Source organism: Alexandromys fortis, unplaced genomic scaffold, assembly GCF_014885135.2.
Source record: "Alexandromys fortis isolate MF-2015 unplaced genomic scaffold, M_Fortis_MF-2015_v1.1 scaffold_118, whole genome shotgun sequence".
Classification (NCBI taxonomy): domain Eukaryota; kingdom Metazoa; phylum Chordata; class Mammalia; order Rodentia; family Cricetidae; genus Alexandromys; species Alexandromys fortis.
In genome coordinates this window covers 5,092,855-5,109,513 of record NW_026068010.1, presented here as the reverse complement: position 1 = coordinate 5,109,513, position 16,659 = coordinate 5,092,855, and the positions used below count along the sequence as shown (strand labels likewise).

Sequence of the window (16,659 nt, the reverse complement as noted above, 5' to 3'; positions counted from 1 at the left end):
ATGATAGAAGGTTTTGTTTATCACCAGAACAAGCTATGTAAAAGTAGACCACTGGAGACAAGAAGCACGAGTGGAAGCCATCTCAAGGATTCCAGAAACTTTAAAGTCTCATCCTTGAGTTCAAAGCTGTTGAGTCCAGATATTAGGACACATAAACACCACGCAGTTTTCTGTCAGCCACAAAATGGTCTGGGCCAACAGACAGAGCCTCCCACTCAGCACTTCAAAAGTGGCGTGATGGTGACTTCTTTTCCATCCCTGACAAGTCACTCACGTGCAAGGACCGTGCCCTCGGTCTCACAGCTGAGCTCACAAATAAGCAAAAGGAAGTTACTACAAACAAAATCTCCCATAATGTCCACACTAGATTACAGAAGGGCAAGACTGATACTGTTCGGTCTGCACGCTGCTGCCATAATATTGCGATGCTTAGCTGTATCTGGGCTTCTGAGCTTAGGAAAAGTGCCACATTTTTTAAGGGATAGCAGCAGACTGAAGTAAATACAAACAAAAGCAAACACCCCGAGGAGAGAGGAGAAGGAATGTCTAGCCTACAGAAGGGTCCCAAGAATGACATATAACGAGTCTGGTAGCACCTGAAGGACGGTCCTTTGTGAGAAGAAATAGATTGGTCCTGCCGCACTCCCCATGGCAGAATTATGGTTGCAGGCTAGAAACTGTACAGGAGAATAGCTCGGGATTCTCTGTGAGAAACTATGGCCTGTGTGGGAAGGGAGACGATAGATTGATCTCACAGGAAAGCTGCAATGGTGCTAATCAGCTGGATGGTTAGAAGGCGTTTAATGTCCCTCCTGAATCCCAGGCCTACAAACTGCTCACAACAGATGCCGTGCGCAGATGGAGCCTCGTGTAATTAACGCACCATATGACTATCTGCAGGTCTGACTGGTAATAGACTGGGGTATAGTCATGGTGATGTTCTGAAGGCAGTAGAGTGCTTTTAAAAATTATTTTATGTGCTTGGAGTGTTCTGCCTGCATGCGTGTATGTGCACCATGTGTGTGCAGTGCCTGTGGAAGTCAGAAGAGGGCGTCAGATCCCCTGGAATTTGAGTTACGATGATTGTGAGTTGCCATGCCAGTGCTGGGAGCCAAACTCAGTCCTCAGGAAGAGCAGCCAGTGCCCTCAACTGCTGAACTGGCTCTCCAGCCCCAGATGGCGGGAGGTTTTAACCGATGAGCCTCATGGGTGGAAGGGGAGGGGACCTCTGACCTGTGAAAAAAAGTGAGCAAAGTCAGCTTTGGTTTGGTTGGATACGGCTCATGGCACCAGGCCAAGACAGACCAGCTCACTGGCCATCTGAACTAGAATGGATGGTTCCTAGGGCCTCAACAAGGCCCATTCAGGGTGAATTAACTATGGCCATGTTCAGTACTAAGACTGTAGCTGCATCTGATCTCTAAATGGGGACCATGCTCTGAAGCTGGGGATCCAGTATGAGCTGTGCTCATAGCTGCGAGTGTTGGCACCACAGGCTTGCAGGCACTTAGCATTAAGCCTGTAGTGCTCGTAGACTGGGAAGGCCATTGGCACTGAGCTAGGCCCACGCATCTTAAATAGCGTCCACCCCACAGGAAGGCTCTAACACCCACCTGCACCTATGGGTTCATATGATTTCAAAAGCAGCTTATTAAATCAGTTCTGCATCTCTTCTGCCTGCTACTTGTATCTCAAGCATTCCCCTGCTTGGCAGCAGCAGTACCTTGGCTCCCTGCACACAGAGGCCTGCTGAGGAGGCTGGAATGTGTGGGAAGGAGTAGAAGGAGCAACCGATAGATGAAAGGGCTTCCTGGCTTCTGTCAAAGCACGCCTAGCTCCCTGCTATATGTGTGCAGGATTCCATGGGGGCCAATCTGGGGTTATCCATCAAAAGTTTCAGGCATTTTGAACATCCCAAGTTTTTTTTGTTTTTGTTTTTTGGGTTTTTTTTTTTTTCATCAGAGTTCAAACCTTTGACTGTACCTAGAGTATTTACCTTGAGAATGGCTACCACAGCCCAGTCCCAAAAATTGCCATTGGCCTTGAAATAAGCAGAAAGCAGAGGACAATGACATGATGGCACACCAAAAGAAATCATTCCACTCCAGAACAGTTTGGTAAGCCAGTGAGTTTACGGAAGTCCTCACAGGTCCGTGGGAAAGAGGTTACCTAAAGGAGCATACAACTGCACGCCTGGCCCAGCTCGGGTGACTCACAGTACTGCACCCCTGGAGCTACCTGCACAGTCTGCAGGACTCTCTGCTCATCCCAGTGCAATGGTGTGCTCCCCCAGTGATTGCTGCTGCTGAAATACCTTCATTGGACTTTGCGAATCTTGAACCTTCCACACTTCCCGAGCCTTGAAAATGTAGTTTATTTCCGGATCTTATGAGTCCCCTCATTCCCTCTGTAAGGAAATGTTTCGATTCAGTGGAGATAGCTGCACAGCAGCTTCATCGCATGGACCAGGTCGTGTGGGCACAGTCACCGCTCCCCTTAGAGCTGAGTCTGCTTCTCAGTCATCGCTCCTAAGAGGTCCCGTGTCCGTCATCGGTCAAGTGTTCTGGACTCTGACTTGGCGTTTTAGGATGTGCAGATCTGTCTTAGTGGGATTTGATCCATCCTGTGCTTGTACCTCCATTTGCACATCCCAGGATCGCATACCAGTAAGGAGGTCTATGATGATTTCCAACAAACTTTCCCAAAATTCTATCACCTAATGATTTCTCCAGCATCCTTTCTTTACAGTGTGGGACTTCGTCTTTCCTGTTCCAAGTGAGTGATAAGAGAAAGATAATAACAATGTCATTGGCTTGGAGACACACAATGGCTCTGCTTGCCTTTGCTTGTGACCTGTGCCATTACTTCACCTCCCTGGGTCTCTATTTCCTTTTCTATAAAATGTGGTACCTCACGAGCTGCTGAAGAGATTTGTTAGAAACAGGAATTGTAGTGGCAGAGGCCTGGCATGCAGTGGATGCCCCAACATGGTTAGTCTGCTCTGTTGTCTTTGCTTCTTTTTTCTGCCCTTTGTTTTAATGTACATCTGCTTGTTCTGTGCCTGAAACAGTGAGCAAAGTTTGTTCTTGATCAGCAGAGAGGAAAAGTGAGTGAAAACTAGACTCCAATACCACAGACTTCTCCCCTGTTTAAAGGAATTCGAATGAAAGAAAGGATAAGCCATGGAAGATGCTCTTGTATTTGGATCTTTTGCTCTCTCTCTCTTTCTCTTTCCCTCCCTCAGCACTTAGTTCTCCACTTAGTTGCTCACCAGAGTGGAGTGTCAGTTGTCTCCATGATATGCAGGGTGGACACTTCCAGAGAAGTCAGCAGTAACTTGGAAGAGAACAGAACTGCCCACCGCTGTTGCGCTTTTCCCCACTAGGACTGCAGGATAAAAGCAATTCATGAGCAAAGGCTTCATCGCAATGCCAATAAGTTACCACAGAACAGGTTCTCAATGGTATCACCATCTGCTTTAAATAAATGGCTTTAGAAATATAAAATGACAAAAACATTGTGGGCAGTTGGCTTGATTAACAGATGCAACTGGGCTCTAATATAAGAATTCGGGGTGTTGCATGTGGCACAGAAGAGATGGGACTCTTCTCCTTGGATGCTCTTGCCAAAAACAAGACTGGCGTTTGTGGCATATGTCTTTGTTCTAAGTTGCATTTCTTTCAATCAAGACTCCAACATCCCCCTTCAAATCCAGTTTTTGTTCTCTATTACCCATCTGTGCAATGTTGCTTTCATGTCAGTGTGCGTATATGCCAAATCATACATAGTTACAATCTTGGTGTTTTCAGAGTAAGGTAATCTAGTCTCTTTCGAAGCACACTCCTCATCATACAAGCAAGGAGACAGAACAACAGGCCACAATTGTTTGTTCAGTTATTGGCATGCTTCTGAGGAAGAACCATTCCATACACTTAAAAAATGTATCCAAGAAAGCAATGAACAATAATCTAGGTACTTGGGATGCCCCACCTTTAAGGTTATTTGTGACTATAATAAAATGGCTACACCCCATTTCCTGCCTTTGCTTATCTTCTTGGCCCACATAGTGTTCCTAAACACCAAACCCTTCCTTCTCTCTTCTCCCCCTCTCTCACCCCCTCACTCATCCCAGTGAATATGTGATAATGTCACTTATCTGGCTTCATGCCCTTGGTGTTGGACCATCAAGCCAAAAGCACATGCCCAAAGTAGTTGACAGTAATGTCTCACTCCCATAGCAGTTGGTGCTGATGCTGCGAGCCTAGCTAATGCCATCTGATACTATGTTAGAGTTCAACCTTTCTATGGTTCAGACCCAGGCTACCTATATGCCAAGCTTTACTTACACACCTCTTACCTTCTACAAAGGATACAGGAGAACAAGAATCTTAGACCAAAATAAGAACACAGAGCCCATGGTCTGATCCTTTTCTACATGATTTTTTCCTTTTCTACCTGAAAACTATCTTGCCTCTTTTTTGCATAGTCATCACACGAGGCTCATTCACTATTGTCCTGACAGTATCTTATAAAATTAGGCCAGCAAAAATTTCCACAAGGAAAGACACTACATGCTGATGAGCAGGTTGGAGCAATAATAACAAAAAGCAAGGTCTTAACTGAAGTCTTGTTACACATTTAAAGACTGAATTATTTTATATGTACGCCTGTGTGCCTGAGTGCATGTGTGTGCAGCACACAAGTGCAGTACCCACAGACACGGAAAGAGGGCGTGGGATCCCTGGAACTGGGCTTGTAGATAGTGGAGATCTGCCATGTGGGTGCCAGGGATCCAACCTAGGTCCGTGGAAGAGCAGCCGGTGCTCTTAACAACTGAACCATCGCTCCAGCTTCCTGTTACACTTTTAACTGAAAGTTTCTAGTTGGTAGGTAGGCTGCTTTTCATTCTGAGTCAGCTAAAAGTGAGAACAACCTGGACATGAGCTTTGCAACTCAAAAAAACTTTATTTATCAGCTCCAGGCTTAGAATGCAATAAGTTTTCTGTGGGCTTTTTTTTTTCTTTCCTTTTCTCTTCTTTTTCCTTTTTTCTTTTCCTTCTTTTTTTTTTTCCTTTTGACATCAATCCTTCTAAAGAGAAAATGGGGAGGAGAGATTCAGGTTTGCCTTGTGTGGTTCCTCAGATATGATCAAACTGAGCAGCAGTTTTCTGTATCCCTGCTCCCCGGTTTCCAGCCTGAACGCCTGTGGGTACAGAATTCTCCTGCAGAGAGAGCTCTCCCCAGTTCCCATGTCAGAATTCACAGACTCAGTTTCTGTTGTTGTTTGGGGCTGTTTTTTTAAGCCTATCTAATATCTCTGTCTGGGTCTGGCTTGCTACCCTCACCCCAGTCATGTAATATTGTTCCACTAGCATTGGGTTTGTCTTTCTCTTTTCTTTTTTAAATCGAGACCCCCTCCATACGTGACCAGATATTTCCTATACGCCTTTACAAGTGTTCCCTATGGTTCTGCAGGTTGTCCACAGTCTGCCAGTGTACCTGTGTCCTGTGTAGTGGTTCTTGATGGCAGCTTCAATGGGACCCGGACTTTGTATTTGTTTCATAGTGATTAAAAGCTTGGGACGCAGACAAATGAAAGGAGCACGGCTGGGTGCTGAGTACATAACTCTGCACGGGTTGTCTATTCAGGTCTTGTCTATAAGAGCCTTGATGTTCCATTGCATGGTTGTGCGGGACTTCTTTATTTACCTCTGGTGTCAACATAGGATTAAAAAGTTTGTTTAGAAACGTTTTATTTAATTAATTCTGTTGTAATAAAGGCTGAAATTTTATACCCAGTGACCCGTACTTATTTGACCCGTACTCTTTATTTAAGACGTGTAACGCAGCTCCCCACCCCTTTAAAAAAAATTCTAGTTGCCGCTGACTTTAGGAAAGCCAAAACGCTTTCTCTAACTTTCATAACCTGAACGGGTTCCTGGGCCAGGGCTTGTTCGTCCCCTTCTGAATTCTCCGTGCCTCTCTCCTCTCTCAGCTCTGGGATTTGGGGTCTTTGTCAGCCCCTGGCACTTCCAATCCAATGTTTGCTTTAAGCACTGTGTGAAGGTTCTGCTGGTACTGCCTCTCCTCCCCGGCTCGCGCTGACGGAACACGCCCAGTCCCCTCTCCTCGTGCTTTGATTGGCTCCTGGGGTCACATGAGGGACCCGAGGGTTGGAATTCTGACTTGTGGCTTTTGGCACTCCTTTTTCTTTTTAAAAATCGCTGGGTCTGTGGCTCTCTCCTGGGGCTCGGTGCCTTTGGCCGAGGCTGGAGACAGCTGCGAACAGCCACGGGCAGCTGAGGTGGCAGTGGGAACTCTCCCGAGATGTTCAGCCAGGTGCCCAGGACCCCGGCTGCAGGCTGCTACTATCTAAATCCCATGACACCTGAGAGCCAGGAGATGTTCTTGCGATTTGATCAGACTGCCAGACGCTCTCCCTACAGGATGAGCCGGATCCTAGCACGCCATCACCTAGTGACTAAAATTCAGCAAGGTGAGTTGCCGGCACTGCCAGGGTGCCGCTCATTTCTGTTGGCTCTGTCTTGTACTACTTAGAAAGTTACCGTTCGCACTGTACACCGCACAGATTCCTGTGCCACGCTGCGTGGAACTCTTCCAGATAACTTTAGACTCCAGCGTTAAGCAGTCTGTGACAGCACTGAGCGCCGCATAACCCACAAGAATATTTCCCAGTAGGACGTGAATCATGAATTCCAAATCCTCCGTGTGTCAACGGAACGAATGAGAAAGGTTTACTCAGTGTGTGTGTGTGTGTTGGGTAGATTTTCTGCAGGTAAACTCATACTCTGGTCACATTTTAAAAGCGAACTGGGGAAAGAACAGAGAGCTAGGGACTAATCTCCATGGAGTTTATAGGGCATCTTCATTGAAGGGGAACAGCGAGAGTCTATGCTGAAGGCCACTGGGCTGACAGCTTGAATTACATTCTTTTCCTGTCTGTGTGTTTGTGTGGATAGTCACCGCTGATTTGTTGATACTGTTTTCTTGCTAAAGGATAAATGTGACTCTTCACCTTCAAACGGAGCCTCTGACTACACGCATTTTGGAGCAGTGGTTTCCTAAGGCAAGGGGGTAGTGGTGATTACGTTATTACAGGCTGCTAGGTGATCCTTTTTCATACTCAAAGGAAAAAAAATAAAATCCTTGTACCCTGAACATTAATAAAATTCATGGTTTGTTTCGTTTAAAGCTTAAAGCATGCTCTGTATGGGACAGATGTAAAGAGTGTCAAAGAAGTCCCTGACTAGTGACCATTTAAAAGACAGACCCATCCAGATCCACAGTCAGTAGCTAGTCACCTTCCTGCTGACTACAGACCTAACTAAATCATTCCGTTGGCTCTACCAGGAATGTCAAGAGCTGTTAGGAAAATGGAGTTCCCACTTAGATTCGTGTGTTTAAGAGTCTGTTGAATTTTCGAGGGGAAGCCAGGGTCTGTAATCTTAAAAGATCTCACTGCCATGTCTCCGAGAGGAACAATACATATTCCAGCGGGCGGCATCTAATGAGATTGTTTCCTTGGGAATGGGCATTTGTTTGTGAATGTTCAGGAACTGGCTATGTGTGAAGGATGCTGGTGCCGCATACCATTCTGATTGCAGGAAGGATATTAAGTCACTCCGTGAACTCTGTGTGCAAGTCCCACGTGAATAGAAACAAAAGTGTTCCCTGTGGCTTGATTTCAAAATATATTCAGCTGAGAAGAAGAACCGACTCCGTGTTCGACTCAGCAACTTCTTACCGTGGGGGCCGTATTGGATCTATCATCCTTTGGACGTTGGGATTTAGCAAGCAATCTGTCATCCGCAGGCTGTGCTCAGCTCTCCATGTGCATATGAAGCTTTTCATATTAGAAATTGCGTGTTTTTCCAGTCTTCCTCATATGTATCGTCATATGGTCATTGATTTATGTTCTTCTGGGATGATGGTTGCTTTTCATGAATTACCATCGAAAGTGAGTCATTCTTACATATGGGCACTGTATCCCTGTCTGTGCTTTATTTTTGAATAATTAAAAAATCCCAGGAGCCTCCTTGTTTTATATGGGGTAATGGAATGATTGAGGCGACTGGATTCCTAAAGGTTAAAAGCAACAGTTAGGACACAGGACAGAATTCCCACCCTCGACTGATTCAGAAATCGTGATGGGTGAACATCATACACTGTTTAGTGAGCAGATACAAAGTGACTTTTATCAGATTTGCCGTATTGATAGACTGGCTTCTCTTCACGGCTCAGGCTATTAATGGAGCATTTGCAGCATACCAGGATGTGAGAACTATGAATGCTAACTTATTTCTCTCTCAAAAAGCGCTATTAGTTCAGTGTCCTGTTAGGTCCATTGTGAAGCTGAGCAAACAGAGGCACATGACCTTCAGAGGCATATGGTGGAGCTGGCATTTGAACACAGATCTGAGGCTCATGCTCTTCAATACACTACACTATATTTTGGGTTTATATATATTGAATGTATGAATGTTAGATAGAATGTTGGACCTATGGTTTCATTTTGGGTTCGAGGACACACCAAAGTTCTCCTAACTAGAGACAGCAAGGAATCCATTACAGATTTCCAGTTGCCTACTCACAGTGTGACTTCCAGTTAGGTTTTATTTCTGTTGTGCGAGCAATGTACTATGAGTTTGGATCTGTTTGGATAGTTAGCACCCAGAAGTACAGGTAACATACCAAGTTATGTTACCAACAATCTTTAATCATTCCATTAAAGTAGAGTGCATATAAAATGAATATACGTATTATATTTATATACCAGCATCTTAAAGTGACGGCCACAGCAGCAAAATTTCAGCTTCTTGCCTTAGATCTTTCAAAGGAACTTTTGCACTTATTAATATCATTTGTGGAACCACAGTCATGATTTCTTGTGGCTGGTGGGGGTGGGGGGAGTACAGAGAGGAGCAAGTTGCTCTCCGATGACCTCATTCTAGTGAGCTAATCATTGAATGGCATGGACATGATTCAACGGCAGATACACTCATGGGAAGGGAAAAACAAGGGAGAGAAATAATGGAACCCTTTGATGATGCCTGAGACCAGAATTGTTACCCAAACCCGCATGAATCAAGGCTTGCTCGTCTTAGGGCAGGGCATACTCCAAAACATGCACATGTTCCTTCTCTAGCCATATACAAGGGCTCTGTAGCTAATCCCAGCTAAGAAGAGAGAGGTCTAAATCAGAGTGCCAGAGAGCAGAGTGAGCGCCTACCAGAAGTTGTTGCTCTCCTCCCTGGCCTTTGCAAGCCGTTCATGCCTGAATCAATCTGGAAAGTGTTGCAGCGGAAATAGAAAGGCAATGACAATGGTCCTCACTCAAACCTCGTTCGTTGCTTCCTTCTCCAGGAGGCACGGTGGGGAGAGAGAGAGCAGAGGATGTGGGTGTGAGGGTATAGTTAGGCCATGGTAAGACAGGACGAGATTTGTTTTCCGATTTTAAGATAGTAAGATATGTACAAGAAATTAAACTCACCACAGCAGCATTTGTCAGTGTATTGTATGGTCATTATCGTAGTGTTGCGGCCCCAGTTATTGTCCGTCTCCACTTACATCTTGTTGGAACTGAAATTCTCAATGCGCCCATTACACTTGCTTCATTTCCTCCCTCACATCAGCCCCCGCCTACCACTGTCTTGCTTTTATCTAAATTACAGTGTTTTCACAAGATTTGTTTACCTCTGAATGCTGCACAGTATCCCATTGTATGTCTGTATCATATTTCCCCTTTAAAAACGCAGTTACCATAATTGGCCTTGTAGGAGAACTGGCCTTCCAATGTCGTTATTTTAGGATATCAAAAAACATCATGTTCTCTGTCTCTGTCTCTGTCTCTGTCTCTCTGTCTCTCTGTCTCTCTGTCTCTCTCTCTGTCTCTCTCTCTCTCTCTCTCTCTGTCCCTTGCAAAAGCTAAATCAAAGCAGGTCCATAAATGTGGTTAGTTTTTGAATTAATCTATCATCATGCATTTTATTTGAAATTCTCAACAACCATCATGAAATGGCCCATATTTTAGTACAATCTACTGACAAAAGATAAAAGAGGCAGGGATCCAGGCACTGTTTCGACACCATCCATCTTTATGGTGCAGTTTCCAGGATATCACTGGGCCTTTGCTGTTGAGTGAGTAATGTGGACAGGCTATGTCTTGTGTTAGAATTCTCTGGAGTCATATCAGTAATTATTTCACTGCGTGGATAGAAACCTGAGGGACTTAAATACAACACGAGAAAAAACATAAGGAGTCACAACGTCTCTCTCATCTATGGACTCACAGCACCTCTGCTGTCTGTGGAATCACAGTATCTCTGCCGTCTGTGGACTCGCACGCAGCACCTCTGCGTCTGTGGAGCTGCAGCATCTCTGCCGTCTGTGGACTCGCACGCAGCACCTCTGCGTCTGTGGAGCTGCAGCACCTCTGCCGTCTGTGGAGCCGCAGCACCTCTGCCGTCTGTGGAGCCGCAGCACCTTTGCCATCTGTGGAGCCGCAGCACCTCTGCCGTCTGTGGAGCCGCAGCACCTCTGCCATCTGCAGAGCCGCAGCACCTCTACCATCTGCGGAGCCGCAGCATCTCTGCCGTCTGCGGAGCCACAGCATCTCTGCCGTCTGTGGAGCCGCAGTGTCTCTGCCGCCTGTGGACTCACAGCATCTCTGCCGTCTGTGGAGCCGCAGCATCTCTGCCGTCTGTGGACTCACAGCATCTCTGCCGTCTGTGGAGCCGCAGCATCTCTGCCGTCTGTAGAGCTGCCGCATCTCTGCCGTCTGCAGAATCACAGCATCTCTCTCGTCTGTAATCAGCCAGCGGCTTCTAATTTTTAATTTTTCTGTTTTCTGAAGAAAGCAGTAAAACGAATTCAGGTTTTTGTTTTTTCTTTGCTACTAAATTCTCGTGTGATTTCAGGGAAGTCACAACTCCTCTGAAACTTCCTTCATATAACATGGGTTTGGATTAAGCTCTCTGTAAAGTTCTCTCTGTGTCTGAAATTGGAGAACTCCTTGTTCTCAGGTATCCTTTGAGGGAAGGGGATTCTTACTCCAGCTTTCCTTACTATGTTGCTCAGTATCTATCTGCTTACGTCTGACCCATGTGCTTTTTTGGTATTTGTGTCCTAAGCCCACAAGGATGTGCAGTCTGTGGTCTATTTAAATGTTGTAATTACTATAATTATAGAGAAACTTTTTCCCCAGGAGTCCTGGCCTTGATGTGACCTTGTTGTTTTGTCCAGTTGGTGTCAGGAGTGTGGAGAGTAGAGAATGCCTGTGTGTGCCCTTGTGCTCACTGCAAGATTCTATGCTTGATAAGAAATGGAGAATTCAGAAAATCTCACTGCTAGGGAAAGTAGTGGAAGCTGGGCTTTCGTTTTTTTCTCGAAGTTTAATCTAAGATGATCTTTAAACAGACACAGCGGCGGAGTTGAACTTTGCTAAAGTGGTACGTGCTTCAGTCCCCAAATAATTCAGGCAGTATGAGTGGCATAGCTTTTCTCCCCCATTACTCTGTAAAATGGCATCTTGGGAATTTGCCCAACCTAAGTGGTGAGCGTTGCCCGTCCCTGGTGAGTGAGTACCCTCACTGCCCTCCACCCCCTAAGTGGATAGTGTTAGCCTAAATTAAACGATCATTTGTTCCTCTGAAATATTTGGTCCTTTCTTACCCAATCCTCTCTGAGTAACAGGGCAAATGTGACGCAAAAGAACAAAGGACGCACAGCGAGCAGGCTGGGAAGGCACCCGTCGCCGGTGACCATCCGCACTGCTCAAGCTTCTGAAAAAGAGAGTGTGGCAATTGGTATAAGCCACATTTTCTGAATCAGAGCCTGTTTCTCTTGAGTAGGGGCGATTGGAGGGCCTGCTGTGGAGAGGGTACCAGCTAACCAAAGTTACAGGGAAATGGGCTAGTGACTTCAGCCAAATAACCTCAGACAGCGTTGAAAGCTTTTACTACCTAGGAGGAAGAAAAGTAGGAAGGAGAGCAGCAAGTGGACCGCAGAAAGACATCAAGAAAAGAGAGATGTGCTTATGACCCTAAAGACCATGAGCCCAGAGCCTCGGGTGGCTGCTCTTGTTCGCTCTGATTCTGTAAACACTGCTCGTGTTCAAACAGCTCGCAATCTGGATTCTGTGGCAGTACTTTAAGAAAGAGGGGGTTCATTTTCTCACCTCCACTCCTCTCCCCCCATCAACTGCACTTTAATTCCTAGTAATATCTATGACCAATGTGACTGGCTCTCACAAACTGAGAATCCTCCTTTTTCCGGGAAACTTAATCATGGGTAAGATAGAAGCAGTGATCACCCTCCCAACTCGCCAGCTCCACATTGGAAGCCCTCGTGCCTGTCAGTGGATGATCCAACAGAACCAAGCTAGTAGAGAGCCAACAGCAAGTGAACGTCAGTAAATCTCTCTGAGAAAGGGGGAATGTGCAGGTGGGACTTAGCAGAGAAATGTCATTTACCAGGATATATTCTGTCTCTGCATTTAGTTATGAGAATACAGCAAAGAAGATGGAGCAGCCATCAATCACACCCTGGAAATTTGAATAAAATAAAGACTAGTTAAAAATCATTTGCTATTTGCCTGGAGACAGTTGGAATATGAGCTGGGTGGGGAAAGGTACCATATGTTAGTTTGTGGTAGCCTGTGGAAGAATATACAACTCAATAGGACCATAAGAGAAAAAAAAAATACTCTGACAGAAAGAAAAAAGGCTGGTTAATTTGTCAGATAAAATCAAAAAGCATTATTACACAGAAGTGAAAATACACAAGGCCCCAAATAGCTATTTAAAATGGTCCACAAATTGGACTTCAGCTTTCCGGTATGTAAGAAAGGATCAGAGGAGAAAACACAATCAAGGGACACTGTACCAGGTCCATTACGTAGAAACACACAACATAGCTTCTCGTGGTACTTGATGTTCGGAAGAATATCCTCCAAAAACTGTCTGAGAGTGACTTCCTACACCAGTCTCATAAGGAGCTGTGGTGGAGGCTGTGTCCAGCCACCACTGTGGCTTCAGCCCTATCATTTATTTCCTTTAAACTTTTATTTTGGATTTATTTGTTTTATTGTATGCCAGTGATTTGCCTGCACATGTGTCTGAGCATTGCATGCAATACCTGGCGTCTGTGGCGGTCAGGAGAGGTCACTGGATTTCCTGGAACTGTAGTTGTGGTCTGTATGAGCCATCTTGTAGGTGCTGGAAACTGAGCCCAAGTCCTCTGCAAAAATAACAAGCACTCTTAAGCACTGGGCCACCTCCCCAGTCTCATCATTTCTCCCGTTTACCTGTCAGTGGGCTTAGGGCCACCACAAGAAGTTACACCTCGATAAAAGTGCCCGGAAGAGGGGTGAGTGGTGAGAAGAGGTTAGCGCAGTCTTCTGACTTCATATAAGAAGAGCAAGGAGACAGTGCAGAAGCAGCGCTCCCAGGTCTGTGCTGTGGGACAAGAGTCCCATTAGACGGGCATTCCTGCAGGAGCTGTTTCTGCAGTTAAGTAATTTGGGAAGCGACACATCTTTCTTCCTTCCTTGAAAATTTCCACACAGCGAAGGCAGAGAAAGGCTGCTCCAGAGAACACTTTGTTTAAACTGCCAATCTTTGTCAGGCAACCACTTTCCACCAGATTCCAGAAAGTGATGTCTTCCAAAGCTAAGGCTGCCAGGGAATGGCTGGGAAACAGGCTGAGGGCAGTGCACGGCCTGCAGTCTGCTCTAATAATTCTCTTCATATTCCTGGCATGGGTCTTACAGAACCTAGTTAGAAGGTTTTTATGGTTTTTTAAGGGTGACATTGCAAATATTCTGTTTTTTTTTAAATAGGTGATTTGACATCTTTTAAATTTTTGTTTATTAATTTTTTTCATGTACTATATTTTGATCAAATTCCTTGCCTTGCCTTCCCTAAACTCTTCCTAGATTCTCTCCCACCTTTCACCATCCACCCGATTTCATTTTCTCTCTTTAAAACAAACAAATGAAGCAGGGGGGAAAGAAAGTCAAAACAGACAAACTAAAGAAAAGAAAGAAAATAAAATTCTTTCTGGTAGAGGCCAGCTAGCCATCTCTTTTTTTTTTTTTTTAAATCAAAAGAACGGAATGCGTATTCCACTCTGAGTAGACATCCCCTGCTTGTGGGTCAAACAGAAAACGGAGAGCGTGTTTGAGCAGTTATTAATGGACAGGGCACAGCAGGTTACCAGTGGCAGAGCCGTCTAAAACCTAAGTACCAATGCGCCGGAAGTGAGAAAGCTGCTGCTCTTTGGTTTTGGATGGATCTAACAGGCCGGCTAACAAAAGTCTTGAATGAGTTCAGAGGGGGTCTGGCATTTCCATAGCTAACTGAAGATGGTCCAGGATTGCTTGGAAGTGGAATCCTCAGTCACAGGGAAACAGCTGTGACCCTTGGGCAGCATCAAATGCCTCTCTCCCTGGCTCTAGGTGACCAGCCCCTGCAGCCAGGGCCCTAAGTACCTCTCACTTCCTCACTTCATGGTCCAGACATCCCTTTGGCAGCAATGAATGGTTGGTGCTGGGCCCTTCGTGATCACAAGGCCTTGTGCGTAAAGGAAAATAATTTATTCTCAGTACTCAGAAGGACGTGAAATGGGCAGAATATAGGCCATTTTGATTAGTAAAATCTGTTGAATTGAGTTTATAAACAACTTGTCAATTCCCAGAAAGCTTTCAGATACGTTCTTAGGATATTTTCCTCTGCTGATAAAAACATGGCAGTTGAACATTTGCATGATGCATGATCCTTCTTAAAGAGATCTTCACAGCATGTCAGAACTCTGCAGGGGAACACATGAAGTATCTTCCTAGCTGGCCTCCGTGCTCCTTTATAAAGTCATAGCAGACCACAGCAAGCATTGCAAAATAAGACCATCTAGGGCAGGACACATCACCATGAAGATTTACGTCTCAGTGTTTGAAGAGACATAAACCCCCCTCTCCCCCCAACTTAGTATCTAAAGGAATTCAAGGAAGAACTTGGGGGTGAAAATGATTTTAAAGTTACAGAAGTTGTTATTGCTGTTAGATGAAGGAGATTGATGGGAATAAATCCAAAATATCGGCCATCCTGACAGACGATTCCTCATAAAGTAGAGGAATACATTTTAAAGATTCTCTCAGAGGCAGAGCTGCTGAGCTGGGAATGATTTGTGTCGCTCTGTCACACAGACTGATGAAGACTAGGTTGAAGCAGCGTCCGGATGGTCTGGCCGGTCACCACGGACCTGACTCGTGTCAGTATTTTGAGGCACATTCCAGCTTTCCTCTACCAGGTTAATTTTGAAAAGCCATGCATCGGGATGATAAAGAGCCTTTGACTTGGTGTTCAGTTTCTCTAGGTGAACAGCTGCCCTTCATCTACATTCATCCACAAAATAACGTGCCAGGGGAAGCTTGGACGGCCATAGAGCTGTATTTTCCTCACAGAAAGTATTACTATCATGAAGTTATTTACAATATCTCAAGTTCTGTGAGGTCCAAGGAAAAATGGCGAAGCTAGCGGTGGTTTTTCCAATAAACCCAGCCACACAAAACTGCCGTTCTTTTCTGTTTTGTTTTCCTTTATGTGCATGGGTGCAGTGCCTGCATGTGTGTATTTGTACTATGTGTATGCTGTACCAGTGGAGGCCAGCAGATGTGCTGGACCCCCCCCCCCGGGACTGGAGCTACAAATGGTTGTGAGCCACCCTATGGGTGCTGGGAAAGAGAACCCCCATTCTCTGCAAGAGCAGCCAGTGCTCTTGACCACTGAACTGTCCCTCTGGGTCCAAAACTGGAGTTCTCAAGAGAACAACTTAAGAAATGCACCTGACACTTTGAGGGACACAGGACATTGCCTTTTAAATGCTTTTCTCGGGATAGACAGTGAACCTGTTGAGAAGCCCGTGTGGACAGGACTTTTGTAAACCGTTTACTGTGCTCCTCCCACTCACGGTCATCAAGCTGCCGCCGTCTCTACCTTTGATGTCCTAGGTCAGGGGGCCTGGGAACCCTCTTCCTCCATAGACTTATTCACCTGTCATACCTCTAGGTCTGCAGTCTGCAGCAGACAAAACTGCTTATGTGTTTTTAGGGCTGGCTTCCTAGAAGTCAGGGGAAAACCTTGGCAAGAAAGCAGGGGAGTCAGCCATACAGGATGCCCTGACGATGCTCATGAAGCCCTTGCTTTCACGGGAGCTCCTCTGTTGCTCTCCCATCCGTTTGGTGGTAGCCCCCTAAGCTTCCACATGTAAGCTAGAGTCTGGAAGCCCTGGAGGCCTCTGTGGTTGTGCACCTTGAGTTGATATTCTCATCCTACCCCTTCCCAGCAGAGTGCTCTTGATAAAGTTTCTTAAGAGTCGGGGTGGGCAGGGTGAAGCTCGTAACTGCAGCTGAGTTATTGAGAGGATTAAATGAGGGACTCTAATTAATCACAGAACATAGTGCCTGCTGCACACTAGATGTTTGATATAAGAAGATGGATACGGAGCATCCGTGTGCATAAGAACCATCAACTTATGGCCGAAGGATGTACCATGTTCACTGTGGCACCATAGCTTTGGGTGTCCTCAAAAAGGGTCTGTCCCGAATGTTGAGTTATAAAACAAGAAATCTGTGGTCTTTCTGTC

The 16,659-nt window shown here is 45.5% G+C and overlaps 1 protein-coding gene across 6 annotated transcripts in view; it reads left to right on the top strand.

Moving 5' to 3' along the window:
* Stard13 (StAR related lipid transfer domain containing 13) overlaps window positions 1–16,659 on the top strand; it is a 386,353-nt gene that overhangs the window by 212,718 nt on the left and 156,976 nt on the right. For 2 of the 6 annotated variants that reach the window (XM_050161864.1, XM_050161862.1), the window contains exon 1: window positions 6,206–6,496. The exons of the other annotated variants lie outside the window; for them this stretch is intronic. In XM_050161864.1, the coding sequence (XP_050017821.1) occupies window positions 6,328–6,496 (169 nt within the window). In that variant the 5' untranslated portion in view covers window positions 6,206–6,327. Of the gene's footprint in view, window positions 1–6,205; window positions 6,497–16,659 lie in introns of those variants that run through there. 6 annotated transcript variants of the gene reach the window in all.